Here is a 15,655-nt window from a genome sequence, read left to right as displayed (position 1 = left end):
ATGCTTAACCACCATGTGATATTGCGACAGTTCCTCCATCCAGCGCGCCAACTGTCCTTGTGGGTCCTTGAAGCGTAACAGCCATGTAAGACTGGAATGATCCGTTCGCACTGTAAATGATCTTCCCAAGAGGTAATACTTGAACTGTCTGGTGAAACAAACAATCGCAAGTAATTCTTTCCTTGTAGTACAGTATTTTCGCTGTTCCGGTGTCAACGAGAAGCTGCTATAAGCTATAACCTTTTCTTGACCCTCCTGTACTTGACTCAGCACACCGCCCACACCAACATCTGACGCGTCTGTATCCAACAGGAATGGATCCTGATTGTTTGGTAGAGCAAGGACTGGCGGTTCAACTAAAGCCCGCCTCAATGCTTCAAATGCTTTTTGTTCTTCGGTGCCCCATTTGAACTGATTTCTGCCCGTCAATGCATACAACGGAACTGCTAGATCTGCGAAACCCTTCACGAATGACCTGTGATAGTTTACGAACCCTAGAAACCGTTGCACATCTTTCGAACACTTGGGCTCTGGCCAGTCCGCTACAGTCATGGTGTCCCTTGGAGACATTGTCATCTGGTTTCCACTGACTATTCTCCCCAGAAACTCGACTTCTCGCTGGAAAAACAGTCACTTCCTTGGCTTCAGCTTTAACCCATACTGCCTGAACCGCAGTAAAGATTCCTGCAGACTCTGTACATGGTCCTCGAATGACCGTCCCATTACCAGGATGTCGTCCAGAAATGCCAATCTGTCTTCCAGGTCAGTCCTCTCAGTACCAGGTTGACCACTCGACTAAACGTAGCGGGCGCGTTCGTGAGGCCAAAACCCATCCTTACGTGTTCAAACAGACCATACTTTGTGGTGAATGCAGTCTTCTTCCGGTCTTCATCCTTGACCTTCACTTGCCAGTACGCTGAATTCGCATCGAGTTTAGAAAACCACACATGCCCTGACAGCGTATCCAAACAATCTTCTACTAACGGCAGTGGAAAGCTATCCTTCACTGTCACATTATTCAATTCACGATAATCTATACACCAGCGGACGGTACCATCGTGTTTCCGTATCAACACTGGTGCTGATGCCCAGTCACTGGTCGACTCCTGTATCACACCAGCATCTACCATTCTTTTCAGGTAAGCCGCCTCTTCTTCAGCAAAACAAGCAGGCGTCCTTCGAATCCTTTGCTTAACTGGCTTCGCTGTACCTGTGTCAATTGAATGTTCAATGTGATTGAAACTCGCAAGATCATACTCGTCTTTGGCAAAAACATCTTGGAAATTACACAAAAGTTTAGCCAACTCCTTTGCCTGTTCTTCATTTAAACCGACAATTGACTTAACGTACATTTCCTGTAAATGGCTAGGCACCTCCATCGATCCTTTTTCACCCTGGTGGTTACACAATTCCCCTTCCTTTACGGTAGAGCAAGTGACATCAGCAGACTGTTCACAAAATGGATCCTCTTGAAACTCTGAGCACTCATAAGCATTTCAAATGATTGAACCTTTCTTCAAAACACGGTAATTCTCTGTAGGGTTTATAAAACTCACCACAGGGCAATCACCACCATGTCTAACAACCCTGGGCACAACCAACTTCATATCGGTCTTTGGCTCCACAAAGTAATCCTTCATCTGAACACTCATATCACACTTTAGTCTGACCACGGAGTTTGGTGGAACCACGGTTCGTTTCGCGATGGGTACTCTCGCCACCACCGGATGGCCATCCTTGAAATGTGTATTCAGTGCCAGGGATATGTTCATTATTGATAACCAGTGTATCAGATTTCAGATCCAACAACACTCCCAAATGTAGTAAAAGGTCATGTCCCAGAAGCATTTCATCACTGATGGGTGCTACGTATAACCGCTCTTTGAAAGTCTGTCTGCCTATCTTCATGTTAACAGGGTGGACAATAAAGCCCAACAGTACTGTACCATCCGCCATCTTCATATTCACATCTTTCAATTTTCCTGGTTTACGTACAAATTTGTCATATACCGTTTATGACAAGATGCTTATTTCAGCCCCCGAATCTATTCGTGCAACTAGGGACACACCCTTCACTTCCATGGAAACGTAAGACGAACCCGCTCGTACCACATTGACCGAAACAATGTCTTCTGAGGGAACCTTCTCGTTTGAAGTCATGTTGTTTTCTTTTAAAAACGTTTGGTTGACATCTGGAATAAGACTCGAAACCGCAGGCACTGGAGGAGGACTGCACTGGAGGAGGACAAAAAGCCCCTACATGTACCTCAAGACATTCTTCCTTGTGATTGCCACTCGCCTCTAGAGAAGAAACACATACATCCGGAACTGGATTAGAAACCCCAGGAACCGTCTGCACTGTAGGAGGACTATAAGCCCCTACCTCATGACATTCTTCCTTATGATTGCCTATCTACACTAGGGAAGAGACGCCGACTTTCACATTGCGTTTATGTGCACTCTTATCAGGACTAGAAGCCCTTGAAACGAAGTGCACGCTGGGTCGTTGGCCATTTACTTCTTTGGGCGGTCTGGATTGGCCGATGCCATCTGCCCGTTGGAGTTTAAAGGACTCCTGCCATCTCCGGATTTTCCCCAGTTCTTTGTGGTAGTTTTTTGAGGCTGGGTACAATCCCTCTTAAAATGTCCTTCCTCGCCACATCTGAAGCACAAAAGGGGCGACCCTGGTGAACGTGGCTGTGAAAATGTCTTCCGCTGTGAAAAGGACTGTACGGTTGAGGTTAACCGCTCAACCATCTTTTCCAGGCGCGACATCCTGTCATCCTCATCCGACACAGCATTCACAGCGTACTTTGATTTTCGGTTGCCATCTACAGCTTGTGTGACATATTGATGATGCCTTACTAAGTCCACCGCCTCCTGCATCGCACGGGGACGCTCAAAACAAGCATGATTTCCTGCTTCCCTGTCGACACATCCGTGGCAAAACTTAGAAATTGCCTCCTGCATGCAGTGCTTTTCTGGCAGGTTTCGGAAAGCAGGAGTTGCCAAGGTCAACACCCTATCAGCCCAATCCTCCAGGGACTCTTCTGCTTTCTGCATTGCCTGCTGAAACTTCACTCTACTGGTTTTGTCAACTCTTTGTCACCAAATCGACCTTCCATTTTTCTAATTTCAGAAAATGAAAACATATCGCCCATCTGTGTCGTGATGGCGAAAAAATCCAATGCCTTCCCTTCCAAGCACCAATTGAGATAGTCTCTACTTTCACTATCATTCCATGAATTTACACTTTTGTAACTGTCAAACTTTTGTTTAAAAGAAAGCCAACTAGACTTTCCATCAAATCTTAAGTTCTTAGGGAGTTTCGCTGGATTACCCCTCTTTTCTTCTCTTCTCCTGCGTGTCCTATACTCTCTCTCAGAGTCTGAGTCACTGTCCGTGTAATAAAACTTGGACCTGCGTTTGTGGCTACTCCGATGATCAGAGCGACGTCTTGAGTGATCCCTATCACTATCATTGTCTCGCGACCTTTGTCTACGTCTTCCACCGGACGACCTTCTCCGGTCCTCTTCTGGTAAGCGATCATCCGAACTACTTCTCCTCCTGTAATACTCTTTCTTTTCCTCACGTCTTCTGGACGGAGACCGATGCGACCTTTTTGGGGAATAGCCTCTGTCACTAGAGTTATGACGCCTTTCTTTACTGCCACGGCGCTCACCTCTTTCTCTTGAACGGCGCTCGCGTCTTTCTTTATGCCTGACACTGTGATGAGTCGTATCAGACTCATATCGCCTTTTTTCATGGTACTCCCTGTCTTCTTGATCAAGTCGGGTCACATCTTTCTGAACTTTAGTGACAACGCTTATACCAGGACCCGGCTTCGTGTTGACAGATGGGTTTTTATTGTTCTTACTAACAGGAGGATCCGGTAGGCTATCTGCTAGCTCCAGATTACCTTGCAGGGCATTTTTGAGGACCTTCGGCTTTACGGACAGCTGAGTCGCAAATAAACTCAAGTTCCGTATTTTTCTCTTCCTTAAGAGATCAAACTTCTGCAGAACTGATCAATTTCTGGACGGGATGGGGCAATTGGAAGCCCGCAATCCCTTTCTCTTTCGTAGGAGATCCAACTTCTGCTAAACTCATCAGTTCCTGGACGGGATGGGGCAACTGGAAGCCCACAATCCCTTTCTCTTTCTTAGGAGATACAACTTCTGCTAAACTCATCAGTTTCTGGACGGGATGGGGCAATGTGAAGCCCGCAATCCCTTCCTTGCCATCTTGTTGTTCATCTCCTTTGTGGACATGATGGGGCAACTGGAAGCCCGCAATCCCTTGCTTGCCGTCTTGTTGTTCACCTTCAGATACAACATTATCATCCGCCATGTCTTCCTTGCTGAAATCAATCTGACCGAACATGTCAGAAGTTTCATCATCCAATATCTCGCTTAACATATGCATGTCGAGATAACCATGCTTTTTCCGTTTCCTCACAATGTCGCGTGCCTGCTTTTCAGACACTCCAGGTAAAGCCATTAACTCTTCCACATCCGCAAAATTTATGCGTATTGACATTTTAGAATTTTCACAGTATTGAATAAGATTAATAAAACAATCCTCAATCACACTCAATACCCTTTAATCCTTTTAAATATTTTTATTCAAATGACACAAACAGTAAACAATATCTATGACCATGATGGCCCACCATACAAATATACATGCACACAATCTATATGACCACTATAACCCACCTTAAATTCCCCAAAAAGGTACCCCATAGAGTTGCTTACATGAATTTTAGTCACTAAAAGCCCACCATAGAAAACAGTGCAAATGTCAACATAAATGACAAATAGTCAACAATATCTATGACATTAATGGCCTACTATACAAAGGTGAATGTACAAAGTACTTATGACCACTTTAGCCCACCTTAAATGCCCCTAAAGGTACCCCAAAGAATTGTTTACATGAATTTCAGACAATTACAGCCCACCATAGAAAATGGTGCAAATGTCAACAAACACAGGCTAACAATTAGAGCAAGTTAACAGATGTACCTGAAAAATAAAATTCCAATAACCATGCAATTAAATTAACAAATTGATAATAAGCATGCACGTTAAAGCTTGAAAGCCAGATAAATCACGCCAACAGAACCAGTAATGCAGGTTTGTCTTACCCCAAACCAACAATTACTTAACAATGGCGTTTAGACCCTTCCTGTGCATTAATGTACCAAATACACAGAAAACCCTGATTGCAAAACCGCAAACAGAACAGGTAAACAATAACCAGTCTTACCTACAACAGCGCCTGAAAATCAAATCAATGAGCACAACACGCCGATGCGCTCCAGTGAAATGAACGTCACTGTCCGTCCGGCAATGTCCGTCCCTTTTCCGTCCGTCAAAGACAAGTACAGATGCCGTCCGACGAACAAATCCAATATTACACTCAAAATGTTTTAATTAATGAGAAATAATATTAACCGCACCCGTAAAATTAAGGATTTGACTTTGCTATGAAAAATACCCCAAATTTACTGTATGCTAACCCACTGTAAGTATTCACTTAATAACCCTCTTTCTCCCCAATCAATCCTGAACTCAATGAGAAATGTCCTAACTTTTGAAAATTAACACGAATTTCTTCTTTGAATTTGTGTTTCTTTTTCCTCGTCGCCAATGAAGTAATTTCTTTACTCTATTCCTTAGAGTTTGCTAGAAACTAAGTATTTAGAACTGTAAACTATTAACTAGTAACAATGAACGTAACAGAGTAAACTGAGTGATCCCGCAAATAAGGTTAATAAAAGAACTGTTAGTAATCAACGTCTAATCTCAATGAATTCCTGCCAGAAAGAGACCGATTCGCGCCAAGAACACAGATCTTACCAACTCGTAATAATCGCTCAGGGTTACAATCCACTAAACCCATAAATCACAACGGGCAGGTATAAAACCCGGAAATATCCGGAAAACCCGGAAATCTTTTAGGTAAAACCCGGAACCAATATAAATGGTTATAAATGCATTATTATTCGTCCGATATTAATTATAATGGTACCGTTGTAAAGAAGATCCTCTACAGTTTCTAACCATATCAAAATATTTTATGGTAGGGTCGTAGTCGGCCTGTAAATTACGGACAAAGTCGGCCTGTTTTAACGTTTTTTTGTACACACACAAATGCCGAAAAGAAATCCCGGAACCGATATAAATGGTTATAAATGCATTATTTTTTGTCCGATAGTAATTATAATGGTACCGTTGTAAAGAAGATCCTCTACAGTTTCTAACCATGTCAAAATATTTTATGGCAGGGTCGTAGTCGGCCTGTAAATCGCGGACAAAGTCGGCCTTTTGTAACGTTTTTTTTTACACACGCAAATGCCGTAAAGAAAACCCGGAACCGATATAAATGGTTATAAATGCATTATTATTCGTCCGATATTAATTATAATGGTACCGTTGTAAAGAAGATCCTCTACAGTTTCTAACCATGTCAAAATATTTTATGGCAGGGTCGTAGACGGCTTGTAAATTGCGGACAAAGTCGGCCTGTTTTAACGTTTCTTTTACACACGCAAATGCCGTAAAGAAAACCCGGAACCGATATAAATGGTTATATATGCACTATTATTCGTCCGATATTAATTATGATGGTACCATTGTAAAGAAGATCCTCCACAGTTTCTAATAATATATAAAATAGTTTATGGCAGGGTCAGAGTCGGCCTGTAAATCGCGGACAAAGTCGGCCTGTTTTAACGTTTTTTTTACACACGCAAATGCCGTAAAGAAAACCCTGAAAAGGAGAAAGGGGTTATAAAAAGATTATTATTAATTCGATATTAATTATAATGGTACCGTTGCAAAGAAGAACCTCCACAGTTTCTAACCATGTGAAAATATTTTATGGCAGGGTCAGTGCCAACCTGTAAATCGCGGTCAAAGTTGACCGAAAAATACCGTTTTTATTTTGTACACAAAACAATGTCTTGAGGAAAACACGGAAAAGCTAAAAGGGGCTATAAAAGCATCCTTTTTCTAACCGACCATACATTTTTGGTACCGTTGTTATGGTTTTCTTCCACTGTTTCTAAATATGTAAAAAAAAATGTGAGAAAGCATGATATGAAATAAGGCGATGCATCAAAGCGAGCTCAATTAATCTGTAATAGAAGAAACCACGGACTCTAGATGACAATATACAATATACGCACCGTGAAGAAACTAACACACAACTTATATACAGATAATATTTGAATTACTATTAAATCATTAAAGGCACTTCCTAAAAGAACCTGGAGTTCGTAAAGACTGTTATAAAAAATAAGGAAATGAACTTTCAAGTATTACTTTAATCAGCAATTCAACAACAAACGGGCCATAATCAAGGGTGTCATGTGACCTAATGAAGTGAACTGTTAGCCTAAAACCCCGCCCAAAACAGATTGTCATACTATCCGTTGCCAGCCTTGCAACCACAATTTACTTACGAAGGTCAGATCGGGATTCGAACCCGAAACCACCCATTAGCCAACTGAATAAGATATGATTCCGGCCTGGGTTGCTCTACCAATTAAGCTATTCTGACCTTTTGAAAATATATGGGTAAACTGCAATTCTGTTGAATAGCATGATTAACTTGCTTAGAAAAACTTTTCCAAAGAATTACATGTACATTTCATTGAAATTGTTTTATGATTTAGAACGGTATATTGTCAGTTCAAAAGGTCACACGAGGCAATTTTTGAAAAGCCCACAAAAGCTTCCGTTTGTAAAATGGTGATATTTTGCCGACTGTTTAGTTCAGATAAACCCTTATTTTGCACAAATCTGGAAGAAACATATATGGATCGAAAACCAACTGCAGATAAGAGCAACAGAACAGTCCTTGTAACTAAATAACTTCATTTTTTTTTAAAAGCCCACAAAAGCTGCTGTTTGTAAAATAGATAAAATCACCTTATGTCGGAACACATCTGAAGTATATATGGTTCGAATACCAACTGCGGATAAGAGCAACTAAACAGTCCGGGGCAATTGCACTTTACCGGTACGCACTATAACCCAAGCCCTTATAATTAGTGTTAAGTTGCGCAAATTACGGAATCCATGATGGCAGCGTACCGGTAAAGTGCAATATAGCCAACATAAATAAGGAGTTAAAGCGGGACTGCACGATTTGTGTCAAATATGTTAATCAGCAATTAAACAACAAACAGGCCATATTAAACGGTTTCATGTGGCCTTACGAACTGATGAACTGAACTGTTAGCCCAAAACCCCGCCCAAAACAAATTGTCACACTATCAGTTTCCAGCCTTGCAATCACAAGTTTACCTACGAAGTTCAGATCGGGATTCGAACCCGAACCTACCCATGAGCCATCTAATGATACCGGCCTGGGTTGCTCTACCCAATACGCTATCTGACCTTTTGAAAAATATGTAGGTAAACTGCAATTCTGTATAATAATAGCATGAATGACTTGATCAGCAAAAGTTTACAGTTATTCGGACATCCCCGCTCATAGCAAAACACAATTGACTAACATAAAATCTTTTTCTTTAAATTTATAAATCTTGAATCGAAACATCTTCATTCCTTTTCATAAGATAATGTTTTATTAATTTTGCATTGCCTTCTGCGCTTTAATTTTAAATTAGGAGATTTGTGACGTATATCGTGTGTGGTCATTTCAGTGACGAAAAAAACTAGTTTAACCTCAAAATATTTAACATACAGTCCACACAGGCTAAACAGGGTCGACACTTTTCTTTGTTATGACATTTTTCGTTTAAATGAAGTCTCTTCTTAGCAAAAATACAATTAAGGCGGAAAGTGTCGACCCTCATAAGCCTGTGCAAACTGCACAGGCTAATCTGGGACGACACTGTACGCACATGCATTACGCCCAGTTTTCTCAGAATACGACACATAGTTTAAACGCATTTTCGATAGAATTAGCGACGACATATGAACGTGATTTGTTTTTAACAGTAAATTATTTATTCAAAGCATCATCAAATGCAAAACGTATTTAGGATTGTTTGTTTGTCATGCATTATTGTAAACTTCGATAAGAATAAAAAAGAGCATACATGTGTATGTGGTTTAAAAAACATTTAGATAAATTGAAAGAGAGCATTATGTGGATGTGCATTTCTTTTCACTCTCTGGATTTTAATGACAAGTCGGACGTGGCATTTTATTTAACAGTAAAATATTTGTTAAAACATCGAACGAGACCAAAACGCATTTTGGATCTTGTGTTTGTCATGCATACTAGAAAACTTCCATAGGAATAAAATAACTCGCTTCTACGTGATCGCGGTTTTGTAAAAATTTGGTCAGAATGGTTAGCGTTCGGAACAAACGTTAACAATAATGATGTGGTTTAAATTAAATTTCTAAAAAGTCACTTATATTTGCAAATGCAGCAGTATCATACTAAAACAAATCCCAGAAAAAAACAAGAGCACCGCCTTGCGGGTGCAGACTGCTCATCTATTTTCTTTTTAAAGGTGAAGAGACCCTCAATTTCAATCACAAACGAGGGAGGGGTGGAGTGAAGAAGGGTGTATAGTGTGGGGGTGTGGACATTTATCACATTATCTTTCAAAAATGCGGGGGAAAAAAATGCAAAAAAAAATAATTTCGGGGGTCGGGGGTGGGGGGGGGGGGGAGGGGATTCTTGGGTGCGATGGTTGGACGGTATTTCAAAAAAATAAAAAAATAAATATTTGTGTTTTTTAACCGGTTCAAAAAAAATAATTTTTTTTTTGGGGGGGGGTGGGGGTGGGGGATGGGGTATAGTGTGAGGGTGTGGTGGTCATTTGTGAGATGATCTTAAACAAAATTAGGGGGTGAGGAGGGGGAGGAGGGCTAGGGGGATGGTTTGGGTGGAGTCTATTGGGGTATGTCAGGTAAGAGTAGTTTTGTCAAAGTATCAATCAAATCTAATCATAAATAAAGAAGTTATGGCAATTTTAGCAAAATTTAATAATTTGACCTTGAGAGTCAAGGTCATTCAAAGGTCAAGGTAAAATTCAACTTGCCAGGTACAGTAACCTCATGATAGCATGAAAGTATTTGAAGTTTGAAAGCAATAGCCTTGATACTTTAGAAGTAAAGTGGACAAAATTTAACCATATATTTAAAATTACTAAGTCAAAAAAGGGCCATAATTCCGTAAAAATGACAACCAGAGTTATGCAACTTGTCCTTTTACTGTACCCTTATGATAGTTTGTGAGTGTTCCAAGTATGAAAGCAATATATATGATACTTTAGGGGTAAAGTGGACCGAAACACAAAACTTAACCAAATTTTCAATTTTCTAAGTATAAAGGGCCCATAATTCCGTCCAAATGCCAGTCAGAGTTACATAGCTTTGCATGCACAGTCCCCTTATGATAGTTAATAAGTGTTGCAAGTATGAAAGCAATAGCTTTGATACTGTAGGAATAAAGTGGACCTAAACACAAAACTTAACCAAATTTTCAATTTTCTAAGTTTAAAAAGGGCACATAATTCTGTCAAAATGCCAGTCAGAGTTATATAACTTTGCCTGCACAGTCCCCTTATGATAGTAAGTAAGTGCTGCAAGTATGAAAGCAAAAGCTTTGATACTTAAGGAATAAATGGACCTAAACACAAAACTTAACCAAAATGTTCAATTTTATAAGTACAAATGTATAAAAAGGGCACATAATTCTGTCAAAATGCACGCCAGAGTTATCTAACTTTGCCTGCCCAGTCCCCTCATGATAGTTAGTAAGTGTACCAAGTTTGAATGCAATAGCATTGATACTTTCTGAGAAAAGTGGACCTAAACGCAAAACTTAACCGGACGCCATCGCCGACGCCAAGGTGATGACAATAGCTCATAATTTTTTTTTCAAAAAATAGATGAGCTAAAAAATTGAATATAAACCGACAGAACCGACAGAAATGATTCGATGTACGATGTGAATCAAAATTTAGTTTAAGTAATAGGACACAAAGAAACTTTTTTAGTTTACGGATCATTTCGGCTTAGAGGACTGAGACAGTCATGCAAAATATCGAATATAATATATATGTTTTATAAACAACTGGAAACAAGTTATAAATATATCGGCAATATACCAACCGAAAAGCACTTCATGCTGTTTATCATCTTATACGTAAATTGGTGTATATGTCTTAAGTATTTCTAATTGACGTGAAACTCTTAAATAGAAATTGCAGCATGACTTTTAGTTAATGTGCTTTGTATTAATACAGCGTCCGACAAATCCATTGCCCGGAGCCCGGGGGCTACCGAAATTTTTCATCGGGCTACTGAAATTTTCCAGCTGACGCCCGCCGGGATACTATAAATCTATAAGAGCGGTAGCCCGGTTTATTGACAGACATACGTAGAATAAACACGCTGACCATGTGTTTGTACACTGTTTATTGCTTATAATCCGATAACAAAGTGCAATCAATTATCTAATCAGTCACCGATCACTTGCGGTAATGTCTTAAACAGTAACAGTGTATTTTAATCATCCAATCAGAATCAACATTTGTCGTATGCTAATAATATAATGCGAGCCGGTTGGATAGTTGGCGCACATGCAGGTCGGACCTCAAAGACCTCGTGAAGAGGCCGGTAGGACCTGTAAATAAACTCTGATTAAAAAAAAAAAGTTGGCGCACATGATGCAACATCATTTCGCAGTTTGGAATTCTTTGTTAACCGCAACAATGAGTAATAGCGACAACGTTTTTGATGTCGTTAAATATCCAAGTGCGCCAAACATTAAATAAATCAAAACAATAGCGGATTCTTCAAAACGGTAACGAAACCGAAAATGAATATTAATGACAACTTTGTGAACGCGGTTTACACCTGCTAATTAGTTTGCATTGTCAATTATTAATTGGATTAATCGACTGTTAATCAATAATCCCATATATGCCCGATCTATATTTTTTAAACCAAATTATGGGTGGGTAATATAGACGATAAGAGTCATAAACACAAACGTTTGAAATTTTCTTAAATGTCAAATGAATTTCGGCATAAAAAAATATGGTTCTATTTAAAGATATGATGAAATAAGCTCCCAATCAGGACCGTTGTATTGCAACATGCGTAAATAACCTGCCACGGTTTGCACGCGTTGTGTACAGCTATTTTAGGTTACATTCTACATGTAAGAAATGAATTTCTTTGTCCTGATAAAAAGCGCGCGAAAATTGGCGTTGGTGTATTTATTTGTAAATAAAAATTTCGTAGCGGGTACAGCATTGAGATAATTTAATTTCCATTAAAAGTTTCGTTGTGAATTTCAACTAAAGTACCGGGGTATCTCGCGAATTATTTAGCATTGACATTTTCTCTTAATAAAATATCATGTAAACACGTTGTATCGTTACCGTTACGCTGTATCAGTTCCTTCATTATTGTATTGTATACTGACTGCACACAAGTGTCGTAACATACGGATGCATTACGTAAATTCGGACAGTACTTAAAGTCGGACACAAGTAAATAAATGATTTAATACTCTTGATTTCTTGAAACTCGGTATTTGTTGTTAAAAAGGGCAATTGCATTGATTAACACCATACGAGTCAATCGTATTGATCATCTAAACGCTTTATTTACGTTTACGACTTAACGTGCTGTCCGAATTTAAGTACACATACATGTGCACATACATGTAATATCTACATGTAGTATAGGATTTTCTTTGGTACATTTACATTTAAGTACACGGTGCCTGTACTGTAACATTAATTTACGATATTGACTGTGTACATCAGATTACTTGCTGTTTTATGTATATGTATGTATACATATTATGTATATGTAAATGAAGAAATAAAATAAAGATGAAAACCTGCCTCTTATCATTTTGTAGGAAAATTTTATGGGCTACCAAATATTTTTATTGGTAGCCCAGTGGGCTACCTGAAAAATAAGAAATTTGTCGGACACTGATTAATAATAGCGATTTTAATCGTTCCATTAAAACCATTTATTGCGCGAGCATCGAGACACATTTGAGTTAATGATGTTAGCACAATTCAAGCTGACACAATAGTATCAGTTTGTAATTATGTGTAATTTCATTCGCACCTCTCGCTTAACTCAACGTTCAAAGGCACGCGCACTTTCACACTTTATTAGCGCCGTCTTTAATCTGTTCTATCTCTATTTAAAGAACAGATTAATGTGAACTTAATTAACACAATTATTTTAACTAATGCAAGCTAGAATTAATATATGACTACTTGCTATACAATCAGTATCATTCGAAAATGGATCTTATTTAATTGTGGTTTCTTCTTTGAACTCATGCTGTCCGCCGACATTTAGAATAGGTAGTTTCAGTAATAAATGTATTGCTTCAGATTCACATGTTGTTTTTTTAAAGATATGAAAGATGCAAATGTGTCTTACCTATATTGTTTCTGGTCTTTTAGCTATCTTATATATGTGACTACGTGCTATTTTTTTGGAGAAATGAAAGATTCAAATGTGTTTTATTTATATTTTATCCATGTATCATGTGTATTCAGTGTCATGCGAAAATAGATCTTATTTCTTAATTTCCACCTTCACACTTGATTAGCGCCGTCTTTAATTAGTTCAGTAAATTAATTAATTTAATATAATGTGCAACGGTGAGGTGGATCAATTCTCGTTGTTAATTTAAAGTACACACCACTTCAGCAATAAATGAAATCAGTTATTTTGGCTGTAAATCCAATTTTTCCAGTACAGTAGCCATCATGGCCATGTTCCTGTGTATTGAGCTGATAAGATCACCACAGCAGGTTGCTAATACACAGTGTAGACTTCCCCTGTTTTATTATAGTATTTGTTATTTACCTGCTTGGAATAAATGACGTGTATTCATTCGGGTCTGATGGCGTTATGTTAAAGGTCATTTAATGCGAAAAGCTGGTTTTCTTACATCATTTAAATTAAAAAAAAATGAAACAATGAACATGTGTAATTTAATTCGCAACTCTCGCTTAACTCAACGTTCAATGGGACGCTCATAGTTCTTTTTATAAATTATGTACAAATATAATATGCTATACATTGTTTTGTTTATTTACTCAAGAAGTACCAGAAAGAAACATTGTTATGTATAAAGCGCTTTTCTTTTGCAAAATTCTACATTAAATAAAGAAATATCGTATTTTTTGTTAAGTGAACGTGCTTGATATATATTCATAAAATAGCAATGTTTTTAAACAATCGGACTTAAACCTTTAATTTGATGCAAATGAAAAGAAAAACTGCCTTTTTATACGCCCGTCTATGACGGGACGTATTATGGTATACCCCGCGTCTGTCCGTCCGTCCGTCTGTCCGTCCGTCCGTCCGTCTGTTAATGTCGTACGCTACGTCAAATATCCTTTGACAGATTTTCTTCAAATTTTAACACAATCTTAATATTGATAAACCCTGATCCCCTTTCGTTTTTGACGGAATTCTGAATTGTCGTTCCAGAGTTATGGGACTTTGTTCGTCAAAATTTCGTGATTTCATTGAATGTCCTACTGTAGCTCAAATATCCTTCGATGGATTTTTTTCAAATTTCAACACAATCTTAATATTGATAAACCCTGATCCCCTTTCGTTTTTGACGGAATTCTGAATTGTCGTTCCAGAGTTATGGGACTTTGTTCGTCAAAATTTCGTGATTTCATTGAATGTCCTACTGTAGCTCAAATATCCTTCGATGGATTTTTTTCAAATTTCAACACAATCTTAATATTGATAAACCCTGATCCCCTTTCGTTTTTGACGGAATTCTGAATTGTCGTTCCAGAGTTATGGGACTTTGTTCGTCAAAATTTCGTGATTTCATTGAATGTCCTACTGTAGCTCAAATATCCTTCGATGGATTTTTTTCAAATTGATCCCCTTTCGTTTTTGACGGAATTCTGAATTGTCGTTCCAGAGTTATGGGACTTTGTTCGTCAAAATTTCGTGATTTCATTGAATGTCCTACTGTAGCTCAAATATCCTTCGATGGATTTTTTTCAAATTGATCCCCTTTCGTTTTTGACGGAATTCTGAATTGTCGTTCCAGAGTTATGGGACTTTGTTCGTCAAAATTTCGTGATTTCATTGAATGTCCTACTGTAGCTCAAATATCCTTCGATGGATTTTTTTCAAATTTCAACACAATCTTAATATTGATAAACCCTGATCCCCTTTCGTTTTTGACGGAATTCTGAATTGTCGTTCCAGAGTTATGGGACTTTGTTCGTCAAAAATTGAACAAGGTGAGCTTTTTTCTATTCCGATTGTACACTACCACTTACCCATCTACATTTCTCTTTTATTATTGGTCAAAATATCTATAACAGGTTTACTTCAACTCCATATCCTCTAAAGAAATGCATACATATACTCAAAAAAAGATATGGTATGAATGTCAAGGAGACGGCGCTCCATGCTCATGTACTTATAAAATAAACAATGTATTCAAATACAAATAAACTGAAGTAAAAAAATGATTCAAAGGGTTATTTATTACCTTACTACTTCATTGGCGAACGACGGGCGTATCATGCGCTCATGGCGCAGCTCCTCAGTTTATTTTTAAATTTAAATCAATATTTAACGAAGTCATTATTGACTAAATAAATATGTACATTTTTTCACTCCATTAAAAT

The 15,655-nt window shown here is 38.4% G+C and overlaps 2 protein-coding genes across 3 annotated transcripts in view; one reads left to right on the top strand and one right to left on the bottom strand.

Annotated features, from left to right (window-relative positions):
* LOC127853745 (bile acid-CoA:amino acid N-acyltransferase-like) overlaps positions 1-15,655 on the top strand; it is a 74,797-nt gene that overhangs the window by 15,660 nt on the left and 43,482 nt on the right. The gene's annotated exons all lie outside the window — the stretch shown is intronic.
* On the bottom strand, positions 2,515-3,063 carry LOC127852478 (uncharacterized). The gene has a single exon (XM_052386433.1). It carries the CDS (start codon positions 3,061-3,063, stop codon positions 2,515-2,517), a length of 549 nt encoding a protein of 182 aa, XP_052242393.1.

Source organism: Dreissena polymorpha, chromosome 12 (assembly GCF_020536995.1).
Source record: "Dreissena polymorpha isolate Duluth1 chromosome 12, UMN_Dpol_1.0, whole genome shotgun sequence".
In the NCBI taxonomy this organism is placed as follows: domain Eukaryota; kingdom Metazoa; phylum Mollusca; class Bivalvia; order Myida; family Dreissenidae; genus Dreissena; species Dreissena polymorpha.
Note: the sequence above shows the minus strand (reverse complement) of the source record. Positions and strands in the feature narration are given on the sequence as shown.